The sequence below is a fragment of the Aplysia californica genome, unplaced genomic scaffold (assembly GCF_000002075.1).
Source record: "Aplysia californica isolate F4 #8 unplaced genomic scaffold, AplCal3.0 scaffold00024, whole genome shotgun sequence".
In the NCBI taxonomy this organism is placed as follows: domain Eukaryota; kingdom Metazoa; phylum Mollusca; class Gastropoda; order Aplysiida; family Aplysiidae; genus Aplysia; species Aplysia californica.
Window position 1 is genome coordinate 626,808 of NW_004797294.1, and position 14,613 is coordinate 641,420.

General features: G+C 38.7%; 1 protein-coding gene across 1 annotated transcript in view; it reads left to right on the plus strand.

Annotated features, from left to right (window-relative positions):
* The first annotated feature begins 201 nt into the window (after nucleotides 1–201).
* Nucleotides 202–14,613, plus strand: part of LOC101860469 — an 18,978-nt gene continuing 4,566 nt past the window's right edge. Inside the window, exons 1-6 of the mRNA XM_035972653.1 lie at nucleotides 202–497; nucleotides 5,321–5,586; nucleotides 6,401–6,607; nucleotides 7,400–7,483; nucleotides 12,930–13,093; nucleotides 13,476–13,672. Coding sequence (XP_035828546.1) covers nucleotides 5,326–5,586; nucleotides 6,401–6,607; nucleotides 7,400–7,483; nucleotides 12,930–13,093; nucleotides 13,476–13,672 — 913 coding nt within the window. The 5' untranslated portion in view covers nucleotides 202–497; nucleotides 5,321–5,325. The remainder of the gene's footprint in view (nucleotides 498–5,320; nucleotides 5,587–6,400; nucleotides 6,608–7,399; nucleotides 7,484–12,929; nucleotides 13,094–13,475; nucleotides 13,673–14,613) is intronic.

Consider the following 14,613-nt stretch of genomic DNA (forward strand, 5'->3'; position numbering starts at 1 on the left):
GAGGGGGGGGGGTACTACAAGCAGCAGTATTGTACATAAACATCAAGCAGTTTAGCTTAGGCCTACTGTAAACTCCTTGATGAACATGTATTTTTTTAGTCCATTATACATTTTACAATTTTTCAAGCAACGACAAAATAGATTTTATTATGTTACGGAATGACAATGGATTCAGATGAGCATTTAATCTAAGATAAATCTAGATCTAGGTCTAAACCAGAGAGTTTTTCCCTCTCAGTCTAAACATTCAGAATTCGGGTTGGGTTTTTTTTACACTCTCCGTACTTTCGACTTTCGACCGGAAATGGGGAATAAAAATGGGACCCTACTTTCGAAATTTCGCTAGCCTAGGTTCACAGTTCACGTTTTTCATAAACAAGATGGCGACCTGCATGAACGTAAACTGAGAATTGTTTTGTAATTTATTGATGTGTCCCCCTTGCTGCTTTACAAAGTCAAATAGCCCTGTTCGCAAACAGCCCCGAGGCTGCGCTCAAGTAAGTTATTGTTTCATTCCATTGTATATTATGTCGAATTTAAGATTTTTAGTGTTATTTTTTTCCCGTGATTAACCCAGCTGACTGACTTGAATCTTTGTTGAGACCAACTCTTCTTTGCCACAGCAGAGATTAGATCTAGATTCTAGTTGGATAAGATAGTCGGATAGATCAGATTCTACTCAATATTCGTGACTGGATGGCATGGTCTCTATATTGTAATAATATCAAGTTTTGACTAACATAAAACATGCAGTTAACACTGGGGGGAGCTGGAGTACTCAAGGTTGACCTCTGGAGTCTGGACTGGATTGATTTGATTTGACTGATTTGTGACTAAAAACTTACTTTTAATTGTCTTTTTTCAAACCAACAGCTGACAACGGCCTTGGGGAGATGGTATCCACTTTAGGCCCTAGATCTAGATCTTTTCCTTGACTCACCTTCCCCAGACGATTCAGTGACTATCATGTCTAACCTCCCGGACCTGTGTGTATTTGACTTGCTGACCCTTTTCTTTTCTTTGCTTCTTGTAATTGTTGATCTTCATGAGAATGTTTTGTTATAATAATTGTTTTTTATTTTAATTATAATGAATAAAGGTTTAAAAGGTTTAAATCATTTACTGCGCTAGAATTTTACCTTCAGTCAGTTAGTTTAAAAAGCTTTCCCAGCTAGCAAGTTTGAGTTTTCTATTAATTCGAAGCCTGGACTATTCGGACTCGGGTCCGAATATGAAAAAATGTTATTTGGGCTTTGATTCTTGTCCAGCATGACCTCACTTCCGACTTCCGACTTCCTGTGACTCGTGACTCCGGCTTCCTGTCCTGCCTCACTTGTGACTCGCCTTAGGCTGGGTAGAGACTGGGATCCCTTCGGGCAAAATGACGTTTTGTGCAGGAGCCGAGTTTTTATCTTATTTATGATGAATTTGAGGCCGGCCTGAAAAGTTATAGCGCTTCTAATAAATGTTTATTTGTCAAGAGGTCATCAGAAGGAATTAAAGATGGCTCGTTAGCGTGTGTCGGGGTCGGATGGACGGCCTGCACACATTTGGCTGTGTGCATGTTGGGGAGGGGGGTGGGGCACTATCGTCCCGGGCGTTGAACGTCGCATACGCGTCAGTCTTTTTTTCCCCGGTAACTGATCGTTATTACGATAATAAGCTAGTCTTGACGTAGATCTACGTAATGAATTGTGCGCTGGTCTATGGAATGAAAAGTTGCTGTATGCTTGCTCTACACAGCAACACAACTTTTTCTTGGTAAACAATCGAGATGACACAGGCTTGTGTGTATTTGAACGAATTGGTCTTTTTTTTTTTTACACAGCTCATAATATAGGCAGGTACCATGTGGTCTGCTAATCTTCAATTTTACCTTTTTCTACAACAAAGAAAGTGGGAAACATGGGGGGTGGGGAGGGGGATGTATTAATGAGGTGGCGGGCATCGGTTCGGCAGAAAAAGTGTGTGAAAACTAAAATGTGGCGGAAAATTGGAAGCTCTGAACGTTAGATCTATAGAACGAAGACACTTCCTTTTTTCTGAACCCGAGTCCAAATAACATTTTTTCATATTCGGACTCGAGTCTGAATTATATTATGAATTTTTTTTATTCAAGGAAAAAATGTTATTCGGAAGACGGCCTTTTCTAATTGCTGTAATTACGTGTTGCCACTTGAAACTTCAGTTCCCCTGTACTGATGTCAAAGGCTAGCTATGCAGTCTTTTATGCCAGCCTCTTGTGACCTAACCAGGGCAATTACTGTCTCTGTAATATATTTGACCAGGGGTTGGATAATTTAACTTCTTTGCTGCCTTTGAAGTATATATATATTCATTCGATGTATACAAATGCACCGCATTTTTTTCTTTTCAAGTGCTCTGATGCTATTTAAAATGCAATTAAATATTTCTGAACTTGATCTAGTTAGATTAGCAGGATTGGATAGTAGGCGAGTCAAAATGAAGAGAGGGGTGAAACTCTGCACTACATGGTGCATTCATAAGTAGGCCTACTGTCGAACCTGCTGTGATGGTCAGCTGTGTAAGACAGTCACCTTACAAATGGCCACTTCCCATTCCCTCCCTTTTGTTATTTCACATTATATGATGACTCTGTACTGGGGCGGTTTGTTAACTGGGCTGTTGACAAGAGATTTAATGCTGATGAAGATTTTCTTTCATTTTTAAGTAAATCCAAACAAACGTATCAACATTCAAAAAGCTCCTTGCTGATTTGAAGGCGCACAAATAGACAAATGGGATTCACTGCTGTTTTGTCGCGACAGAGCCTCATTCCTTCACGTTTGTTTATCGCGCCGGCTCGTAACTTTAACGTCTCTCGTCACGCCGTCGCGTCGCGGAACTTGGTTTGAGAACAAACCGAACTCGGCGGGTTCAACGATCACGTCAGTCTGCTGGGCAAATCCATCAACTGCCCTCAGAACGAATAGAGCATCCCTTAAATTGCCAAAGTGGCCTCTGTGTTGCTTACAAAATTAAGAATGAGACTGTCTTGAGCAGCACAGACACAAGTGTTATTTTATCAGCAATACATACTATTTATCATTCAGCCTTTCTGTAACTTTTATCAGAACATTTATTGTCAGCATGGCACTAATCTTTTTGGTTTATATTGAATTTTTAGCCTCTTCTATAGTTCCTATTTGGTATTTATTCATCACTTTCTCTCAACTAATAACTTACCTGGCCCATATGAGTCTTGCCGGCGAAAAAGGAATCATCTAGTTGAGATATATATAGGGAGAATTATAACGAGGAGCGATATAGGCACTCGGCTCTCAGAGTTTGGGCCGCAAAAACAATAGGCCTACCCCCTCCCTTCCCTCCCCTTTTCCAACGTCACCCCAGCTAGACACCAAGTTCTATAATTAGCTTTTGACACATTTCCCCACTTTGTTACAACCTTAGATATAAACCACTACTCTCTATTTACAACAGTGTTCTCTGAGAACTGAGAAGTGCGATGAAAAATGTTTGATTATAATAATTATATAATGGTCGGAAACTGTTGTGTGCTAACTTTGTCCAGCTTTGTATATCTGATTGTAGACTTCATCTGCATGGGACAGCATCATTCGTACAGTATCAATTGACTTTTTGTTATCATACAGGACAGTTCTTACTACATATTTACGGGTGGAGTGCACGTCGATATTTTGTGCGGGTGTGTAGAAAGTAAAAGTCTTTGTTTAAAGTACAGTAGTCTCCGCCTTCACGCCATACAAAAGCACGCTCCGCTCAAACCCACGCTTTCGTCATCTGACGGGTTTTTTACTAAATATATAATTTAGACGCGCAGTCACTCCCTCTAAACGCACGCTCCGATCTGTTAAACACGCTGACAGTAGTGACAGGTAAAGCTTGACCAAGGGATATTTTCACTACAACCTGCGCAGCCTGCATAAGACAAGCCTAGAAAACCGGATATTTGGCGAGCGTGCCCCTCACGCAGAACAAAGAGAGTGATGGACAGTGTTTTCACTCCCAACTTTCCACAGACACATATGTCTAGGACTGGTCGGTGAAAAGTTTGAGGGGGGGGGGGGGAAATCAGGGCACTGAAATGTTTTTTTATTGTTCACTGGAAATGTATCTGCAATCTTTGAGAGAAAGTTTCTGACTGGTGTTTGGGTGGCTGCATCATGTAATGTTTAGTTAGACGTTAGACCTAGGCCTCATGCGCGACACGCGTAAATGCCGGAAAATGTAAAACACTTGACAGGCCTCTATAGGATTAAAGATTAGCCAAGTAAGCCTAATCAGCTGCGCTCGAAGAATTTAAAGACGTACTTTCTCAATGAATCACAAAAGAAATGTTTTTCTGAATGTAGAGATCTATGATTCTAATGTCGTAGATGAATTTACTGTCGGGGGTGGTCGCTTGGAAAGCCACGTGGCTGTGGCATCGTCTCTATGACTATCACCAACATTTTCCTCTTAGGCTATCTGTTCCCGACGTTTTATAGTGCATTCATTACATTGAGTCTGTCTTTCTTCCCCCCCATTCAACGCCTTTGTATTCTTAAGCCCCGTCAGGAACTCCTTCACAAAACAGTCGCATGTCGTCACCTTTTCGGCCAAAATGACCCCCACCCTTCAAGGGAGGTCACTAGAGTGATAAGGAATTGAGTTGACTGCGTCCTTTCCTTCCTTTGCACAGGTTCATGTAAACGCACGCTCCGTATAAACACACGCTAAGGAGCCCTCCAGAGCACCGTGCATTTAGGCAGAGACTACTGCACTAGAGGCCAAGACCAGCAGTTTACTGCTTTTCACTTTCAGTTTGTTTTCTAGCATAGTAGTGTTTCCTTTTCTGTGCCAAATCAAGTCAGTTTTTATTATTCATAGCATTCTTTCTTGACACTACCATAATTTTATCTCTTTCACATTATATTAATTATTATGTTTACAGTTGTGTGTGTGAATGGGGGAGGAGGGGGGGGGGGATGGCGAAAGTAGGGGTATAAAATGAGGAGAGAGAGAGAGAGAGGATGTGTGTGTGTGTGTGTTGTGAAGGAAGGGGTGGAAGGGGGGGGAGGGAGAAAGAGTCGATGTGAATGACGGCCGGTCAGTCCTATGAACCACGAGCTGCCACTGACTCTGTGTAAGACAGCGTCATGTCTAAGAAGGCCACTTTTCTCCATGACAATGGGTGGCCATCTTGACAGTGATAGTTTCAAATGTTTTAGTGCAAAAAGTGGATGAAACGAGCTTTGCTTATATTTAACTGTAATTTGTTGAATTGAGAGTGCAGGACATATTTATAAAAGAATACAATAATCCTTTTCTTTCACAGGAACAATGTTCTTCAGAATTATTCGTGGGGCCTTAGTGCTAGTCACTACAGCTGTTGCCATTCCCTACACTGTAGCGATCGTCAGCAACATTCTGCATGGCTGGCCACAGATGAAGCACAAGTACAGACGAGCTTTAAGCCCCAGGAAGGTCATGGGCTTGAATTACGTTATTATTCAGATGCTAAGAGATAAAACGAAATTGCTACCCCTATACCTGAAGTTTAAAAAGTTTTACAAAAACGCAGATCCTCGGAGGGTTTATAAGGTGAGCATTTATATGTGTGTGTGTGTGTGTGTGTATTTTTTCTCTCTATTTTGGATGTATACTCTTCCTTTCGAAAGTGTATTCTCTCAAAACATGAATTCCATGGTGTAATGTAATTGAATGTTGGAGTTATTCTCAGTTCTTAACTTTTTTGTGAAAACATTAATGCCAGAAAAAGCAAAGATTTATTTTTAGAAGGTATCTTTTAGTAACAAACAGTGACTGCTCTCTTGGTGAAAAAGTCCCTTGTGGATTTGAACCATAAGTAATATCTTCTTATGGGAACACCTGATACCTTTACTTAAATTTTTAATTTTTGTTCGGGTTCTTTTTTTTTTTTTTTTGGAGCTTATATACATATCATGAACATGAACAAAGCTCTGTGCATTTCTTTTTAGTTTATTTTATGTAAAAAGTGCAAAACTTTCTAGGGAACAAAAATGGAGAAAAAAATACCAATCTTCCAGCCACACAGTCAGTTCTCATATGTCAGAAATAGGCTAAAGGATTACTTGGGTGTTTTCACCTTGGTTTTGATGACTTAGGACATAATTACCTATGTGCAGAGAAAATTAAAGGCCAGTAAATCATTTCTGAATTAAAAGCTCTTTACCTTTTTTGTAGTATTAATGTGTCTTTAGATTTACCAGTCTGGTGTTCCTAGTAGGTTGGCTTTTTCTTGAAAACTGGTCGCCATGAGAAAAGATTTTTGCCTCTTACAATGAACTGTTGTTAATAATATTTCATTTTATGCAAATAAATGGTTGTCTCAGCAAAACATTTCTTCATTTTAAAAAAAAAAAAAAATTTCCAGAACCTGGCATTTGGAAGAAATGACTGCACGTTGGACTTATACCTCCCATGTGACAGAGACCCGAGCCAGAGGTTACCCGTGATCATATTTGTGTACGGCGGCTCGTGGAGCTCAGGGGATAAGAGCATGTACGGGCTGTTGTGCTCTCAGCTTGTGGCCAAGACTGGAGCCGTCACCATCTGTCCCAACTATTCCGTCCACCCAAAGGTTTGTTCATGTTTTTTACCTGCAATATAATCAAGCAAGCAAGGATGCATGCGGGTTTACCAACTGTCACAAATTTTTTTCTGGGACTGTCCGAAATTCAGCGAACAGAAATTTGTGTCGAGAAGACATTACATGTTTAACACCCAAAACTTGCCTCACTTGATGTAATTTTGTTCACTGGTACGTAATCTGATGTTATAATGTTGGGTGTCCGTGACTGAGTTTTGAAAAAGTTGACAAGCCTGGAGATTGTGTCCTCAGCCCCACTTCCTTCAAGTAAAAAGTGTGCAAGTGTTATCATTATCATTTGCCATAGTGACATGAAGTTTCTAGAAGCATTAGTTCTTTTTACCTAGAAACCATGTAAGTTGGTGGTGTGCTCTTTCTTTCTTATTAGACATCTATCGTCCTGATCTTTCCCCCTTCTTATATGTGTTTGGTATTCTCTTGTAACACCTCTTGTCTTTGGCGCTTATATGACCTTATTGTGTTGCAAGTGCAGTAAAATTTACAAATACTAAAATGGGGACACATACCCAGCTACCACCTTAAAGCCATGCCTCTGGCATTGTTTGCTTGATGCTAATGTTTTCTAATCTGTGCTTAGTTTGCACACTCTCACCTGAGTTGTATTTTGTTTCTAGGAAAGAGGTTATTTATTTGGTCAGATTGTTTATTTGTAGATGAAGAGGAAATGTGCTTTTGTCTGCTGTGTAATTTGTATTGCTTTCAAAGTTCAAGACATTTTATAACAGAACTATACTTTTTTCTTCCTTATTGCCTTTTCTGCAGGGTTATGTTGACGATATGATTCAAGATGTTGTGGACTGCATTAGCTGGGTTCTTGACAATATTGAGGAATATGGTGGAGATAAGGTGAGTCCTGAATAGTATCTTCACCCTTCCTTATATTTTAAGTATGGTAAGACAAATTCAGTCTGTCATAGAAATTTTTTTTTTAATTCTTCAGGCGGAATATAGAAAAATTTGGAATCTTTACAATTTTTTTTTAAGTTCCAAGGGTTTGAGATAGGTTAATATGATTATGTAGGAAGTACGATAAGAAACCCTTTCAACCAGTGTTAGATTATACTTAATAATTATCAATGCTGCTATGAATTCTGCATTGTCAGAAATACTGCCTTGGGAAAGAGATGCCTAAACTAAACACCCGTATTCAGTTTTTGTGAATGTAGACAACAAAATAATGTTGTTTTAGCTTATGTAAGCAAACTGCTACGAATAATTGTGTATGCTTGTCTACAATCCCAGAGGACACTATTTTTTTTTTTTTTTACTGTTTTAGTGAGTTTCTTAGGCTTTCAAACTTATATTATGTGAGGCTGCGTGGTGAAATCAGGCGCTCGTCAAAATAATGAAAGTCTAGAAACCGGCATTTTTCCGCAGGTTTGGGAATTTTTACCAAATTTCTGTTATTTGGCTTAACACCTTGCATGCCCCTTTAAAGAACCCATTTCTGTATGGGTTTTACTGAAAAACGTTGACTAAAGGCATAAAAGATGTAAATTCTCAGTTTCCACAGACTCTCAAGCTAAGAGAATAACTGAACTTTGGCGGCCATTTTCTCTCTGCTTTTACCTCTGAAATCAGGCAACCCCCACCTCCATCAATCGCCAATATTTTTTCCTGTATCCAACATAAATGAATATACCTTTTCCATCAGAAGCAAGGCAATATGCCCCAAAATTGACGAGCACCTGATTCCACCGCATCGTGACATGTGTATTTCAATACAGAGTTAAAAAACTATCTTGAAAGCAATTGTGATAAGTTGATATAAATATTTAAGTTAAATGGGACTGTATCTCTTCAGTTTATCACATGTTTTTAATCAGTTATATTTTTTGCTGTAGATAGCCTAATGCTAGAGATAAATAATAATAATAATAATAATATATAACATTTATAGAGCGCATTTCCAAAAAAAGTAGCTCAATGCGCTTTACATTGGAATACCCATTTTTCAAAAACCTTTCTTACTACTTCCTTTCTTCTCAAGCAATATACATTAATGCACACACACACACACACACATACACACACACACACACACACACACACACACACACACACACACACACACACAGACTATTTTCATCCAGACATAGGAAAAGAACAAATGTAATAAAAGATAACGTTAAAAGCTTATGAAGGATAGGCCTGTAGGAACAGAAAATGTTTAAGATGTCTTTTGAAGCTATCAAGTGTTCTTATTTGTCTTAGTTTCATGGGTAATCTGTTCCACATAAATGGACCAAGATATGAGAAAGATCTCTCTCCATATGATTTGTATGATTTTACAGGTGTCACAAGTAGGGTGTTATCGTTCGATGATCTTAGGTTTCTCCCTGGTTTATATATACTGATAAGTTCTTGTAGATAAAAAGGAGCAGTTTTATTTACACATTTGAAACACATGACGCAGATTTTAAATATTATTCGTTCTTTTACAGGGAGCCAATGCAGTTCTTTTAATAATGGAGTGACATGGTCTCGTTTTTTAGATCTTGTTATCAGTCTAGCGGCATTGTTTTGAATTACTTGTAAACGATTCAAATATTTGTTGTTCAGACCTGCCAGGAGTGAGTTACAATAGTCTAGTCTAGATAGGATAAGAGATGTTACCAGTGTTTTTGTAGTCTCTTCGCTTAAGTACTTTCGAACTAGGCCTATCCTTCTCAGCTGAAAATAAAGGGATTTGGACAGAGATCCTACAAACGAGCCCATTGATAAGTGGTGGTCAATATATACACCGAGATTCCTGACAACTTCTTTACTAGATGTCATATGCCCATATAAATCAAAGTTGACACTTTCCAGATCTTTATTTAATCGTGGATTTTTTATAAGAATGATGTCTGTCTTTTCTTCGTTTAGTTTCAATTTGTTTACTGTCATCCACTTTTTGATTTCATAAAAACATTGTTTAGTGATGGAAATCATGTTTGGTAGATCTTGAATGGTGCCATTAACATACATTTGGGAATCATCGGCATAAAAATGATAATTCAATCCATGATTTTGTAAAATGCTTGCTAAGGGCTGTGTATATAGTGTAAAGAGCACTGGTCCAAGAACGGACCCCTGTGGAACTCCATAATCGAGCCTGACCTGCTTTGAAAAGCTATTTTTAATTTGCACTGACTGAACTCTTTCTAGTAAATATGACTTAAACCATGAAAGCACAGTACCCGATAGCCAAATGAGCGCTCAAGTCTTGTGAGTAGAATAGCATGGTCAATTGTGTCAAAAGCTGCGGACAGATCCAAAAGAGTTAAAAGACATATTTTTTTGCTATCAATGGAATCCAATAAATCAGACGTTACTTTTAAAAGCGCAGTTTCGGTACTATGATGAGTTTTATAGGCAGATTGGTAAATTTCCTCAAGACCATTTTTTCTCATGTGAGACAAAACTTGACTTAAAACAATCTTCTCTAGAATTTTTGAGACAAATTGCAAATTCGAAACTGGTCGATAGTTTTTAAATTCATTTTTATCAAGCCCGGGTTTTTTCAATAAAGGTTTTACAATAGCTTGTTTGAAAGTATTAGGTACTGTGCCAGTGGCAAGTGACATATTCACTATCTGAGTAATGTGAGGTAGGACAATATCAATACAGGTTTTGAATACATGAGCAGGCATTGGGTCACGGTCGCATGTTTTTATGGTTGACCCATTAATACAATTTAAAATATCACTATTTGTAACTGGACTAAAAGAATCTAATATTTGTCCAGTAAATTCTGAAAATTCCAAATTTCCATTTGGCTCTAGGTCGAGAGAAGAGCGTATGGTATTAATTTTGTCATTGAAAAAAGTCACAAATAAACTACAAAGTTCGTCATCTGATGTTGCAGAGGGGAGAGGAGATATTGTTTCTTTTCCCAGAATAGCATTGGTAGTCTGAACGAGTTGTTTGGGTGATTTAACATCTTGTAATTCATGTAGATAGTATTTTTTCTTGTTATTTTCGATGATTGAGTTGACTTTGTCTCGGTGGTTAATAAAGATGTCTCTGTGAACTTGAAGTTTTGATTTCCTCCACCTGCGTTCTGCCTGACGTCGATGTTTCTTGGCCTCTTTGATTTCAAGTGAAAACCAAGGAGAAAAGGGTCTCGATGAAATGTTTCTTTTTACCATTGGCGCATGTTGGTCGATTGCCGCTTTGAGAGTGTCATGAAATGTGTCTGCATCTAGGGAGGATAGACTTGTCAGTGTTTTGCTCACGTCGTCCCGAAGTGCCTGTGTGTCTATTGTTCTCGTGTTCCTTGAAAGTATGCTTCTTCTTACGTGTTTTGGTTTGGAGATGTTAATGTTAGCTATCAGAAGAGAATGGTCAGAGATAGCCTTATCTAAAACCTGATGTTTAAGAACATGTTGGTCAGCAGTGTTGGTAATTAGCAGGTCCAAAATGTGACCACTACGATGTGTCGGCTCTTTGATTAGCTGCTGTAGATTATGATCATCAAGAATTGAAACAAGGCGTTTGGTGTCTGGTACAGATGGAACATCAAAGTGAAAGTTGAAATCCCCTATGATGTAAAAGAGGGAGGCAGCTTGCTCTAGTTGAAAGAGTAGATCTTGGAATTCTATGAAGAATTCTTTACTTGTAAATTTATTTTTCTTGTTAGGTGGCGGTCGATAGATACATGTCACACGGAAGGTAAGTTGCTCTGATCTGATGAAAGCAGTGGCTGATTCAAATGTGCGATACGATGGACCACCGCAGATGAACTTTACTGGTAAACCTCGCCGATGAATAAAAGCAATTCCGCCACCACGTGATCCGCGTGAAAAAGATTTAAGTTCAAAGCCGGGTGGTAGAAGGTCGGCTATGATAGATTCATCGCCTTCTGTTCGAAGCCAAGTTTCTGTGATGCACAACAAGTCGATGTTCATTTCTTCAATTACGTCTCTTACAATGTTTGTTTTGTTGCAGCACGACTGGGTGTTAATACAGCCAATTCTTAAGTTGGGACAGTTATGTTGAAATACATTACGAGTGTCTATCTGTATTAAGTTTTTCTTGTTCACAGTAGTCGTAGTTCTATTCTTAGAAACAGTGTCACGAGGAATCCCCTGACACACCATAATTTTTCTCTGTTTCCTTGTCCCACCTCTCGTACCCCTCTTGTCACTCTTTACTACCTTTGATTGACAAACACAGCTGTTTCTAACTCCTAACTGGGCCAAACTAGTAAGCACATTTGATGGTACACTCAGACTTGGATTGTTTACGTTTAACAGCTGATCTTTTGTGTACTTAGTTGTTTTCCCTGTCTGATTCAGTGCGCAAGGGTGTAACACAGGGAAAACCCGAACATGGTGGTATGATCTAGAGTTCACTACAAAACTGTAAACATGGCCAAAATAGTTCAATAGGGCCAGGGTAAGAATTACAAGTTCCATGGCTAATATTAGACTAGATCTTGTCTTTATAAGTACTATTTTTACACCACTAGATGAAGCAAATCAAGGGCCCTCACATGATATTAAATTCCTAGAAAACACAATTCATAATCTTGAGAAATGGCGAAAAAATGCATAGAGCTGTTTCAGCAGCCGGCTAGGCGCTTGAACACAACTTCCGGTAGAGAGTGACATTTCATATGATACTTGAGATTATGTCCTGAGCAAGTTGTAGAGCCCACAGCATTTTATGACTGCAGTAAAAAGGTGTATAGGAGCACATTCTCGACTTGACTAAAAAGGCATTGATTGTATTATCTCAGGCTAAGAGGATGTATCTTATCTCGCGCATTTCCATTTTTTGAAAGTGTTTTAATAAATTTGATTCTTTCATAGAATTCATATGTAAATGACATCAGGGGTCTAGTGGATAGACTACCGGACCCATAACTGTGAGATTGCAGCTTCAGAGATTTGAGTCTCAACTCAGTCCAACATTGTGACCTTGGGAGAGACAATTTACACAAACAGTCCCATTTGTCTCAGTTCTATTGGAGATGGATTTTTGCCTCAGAGGTCCAGCCTCTTTAATAACCGTACGGTTGCTAGGGGTGTCAAATCTATACCATGTTGCACATTTTTGTACATGTATATTGAATTTGATAGTGGATATTCTTAAATTATCAAGTATTGTGAGATGCTATTGTAAGGACAGCACTCATATGACCTTATGCAGTTGCGAGCGCCATAAAACCTCTACTAAACTAATTGTAAGGACTTCCGTTAAGGATGACAGTAATGTAAGTAATCTATGATGTGTCCAGATGGGTTGATATTGTAGAATCTGCCTTATATGTTCTAGCGATATTATATTGATTCTCCACCCTCAGAACAAGATCATCCTGATTGGTCATTCGGCTGGTGCTCATCTGTCGGCCATGGCAATCCTAGAGTTACTACACGACGAGAGGGTCAGCGTCCAGCCTGGTTTCCGCTTTCAGCCAGCCGGCGGCCAAATGGACGAGCTGGCTTTTGCTGAGAGCCATTACGGGAGGTTTGTCAATCTTTGTTGGTTGAAGTTGTCCGTAAAAGTGTTTATTGTGAACAAAATTTGCAGAGAATACCAATTATCTTTAGTTAGATTCTTTAATTGTTGTTTTTTTTGTTGCTTGTTTTAAGTGTCTCAACAAAGTATTTTGCTGGTAGAGTTAATTGTTTGTGTCCCAGTGGTCTTATAAGTTTCAATTTTTCTTCCTTGATTTCAAAGTTCATTGTTATATACTCTTGTGAATCTTCAAATGATCTTAAAAAAGGTGTCACTACTGTCAGTGGATTTCTATGGATTTGGAAACTTTGTTGCGCCATTTTCCATTTTATCCTGATTAAAAGTTTGGATCCAAATAAACATTTTTCATTGAATTATTCTCTTTCTGAAGGTTGAGTACTCTGGAGAGAAACCGGGAAGGTCTTGAGGACAGCTCGGGGTCATCAGAGTCGTTTGCTGTGGTCAGCGAGAATGGTGGAGCACTGGAGCAGTCGATGGGTGGGTCGCTGGAGAACAGTGGTGGCGCCGCCAGTCTCCTCGGCAGTAGCATCAACTCGGAATTCCTAGAGTCCAGTGCAAACTCGGAAGGTATGTTTTTTATTGCAATTAATGATGGGGGTGGGGGGATGGAGTGTTAATCCCGATTTCTGATTTTTCTCTTGCAGAATATAGAAAGAAAAAAAGCAGAGGCTCAATTGCTATCATACTGAAATAAATGGCCCAAGTTTGAATCCACAACAAGGTGTTCTGGGATTGTTTGAGAAAGTGTCCGCCCATTTAGCTCAGTTTTGTCAAAGATGGACTTCAAATTTGGAGGTCTTTCCTCTTGAATAACCTTGCAGTGTTAAAAGGGATGTTCAATCTCTACAATGTTGATGAGAATAAAACAGTGACTGTACATTTTTAGCAGCTTTGTCGGCCTGAAATTACTGAACTGAGGGGAAATGAAGGAATTTGTTTCCCCTGCCACTGCATGTACAACACATGTATAGCAGAGGCCTAATCAACTTTTTTTTACAGCTGCCTTGTGGGGAGATATTTTTGTAAGCGTAACTAGTTTCTTTTTTTCAAAGCATGTGAAATTCCTTTGACCTCCTCTGATTTTCAGTGGCATTCTCATGAGTCTTTTTATTTTTTAAGTCTTGATATTGTTGAAATATTTCAGTGCTTCAGCAAAATCAAGTTTCATTTGGTTGGTTGTTTTTTTTAAACATGTCTTTTTCTCGTGTAATTTTGGATCTTCTTTGGATTTCAATGGCACCCTCTTTGGCAGAGTCTATATATTTTAAATTTCATAGAAATATCTGGAGCCTTCTGAACTTTCCATGAAAGTTATCAAATTTTATTTTATTGTGAAGTGTCTAAAGTTAGAAGGGAGTGTTTACTGTAGAAATGGTCTTTCTTCCTCTTGTTCTTCTTCTTCTTGTTCTTGTTCTTCTTGTTCTTGTTCTTCTTTTTGTTCTTGTTCTTCTTTTTGTTTTTCTCCTTCTTCTTCTTCTTCTTCTTCTTCTTTTTCTTCTTCTTTTTCT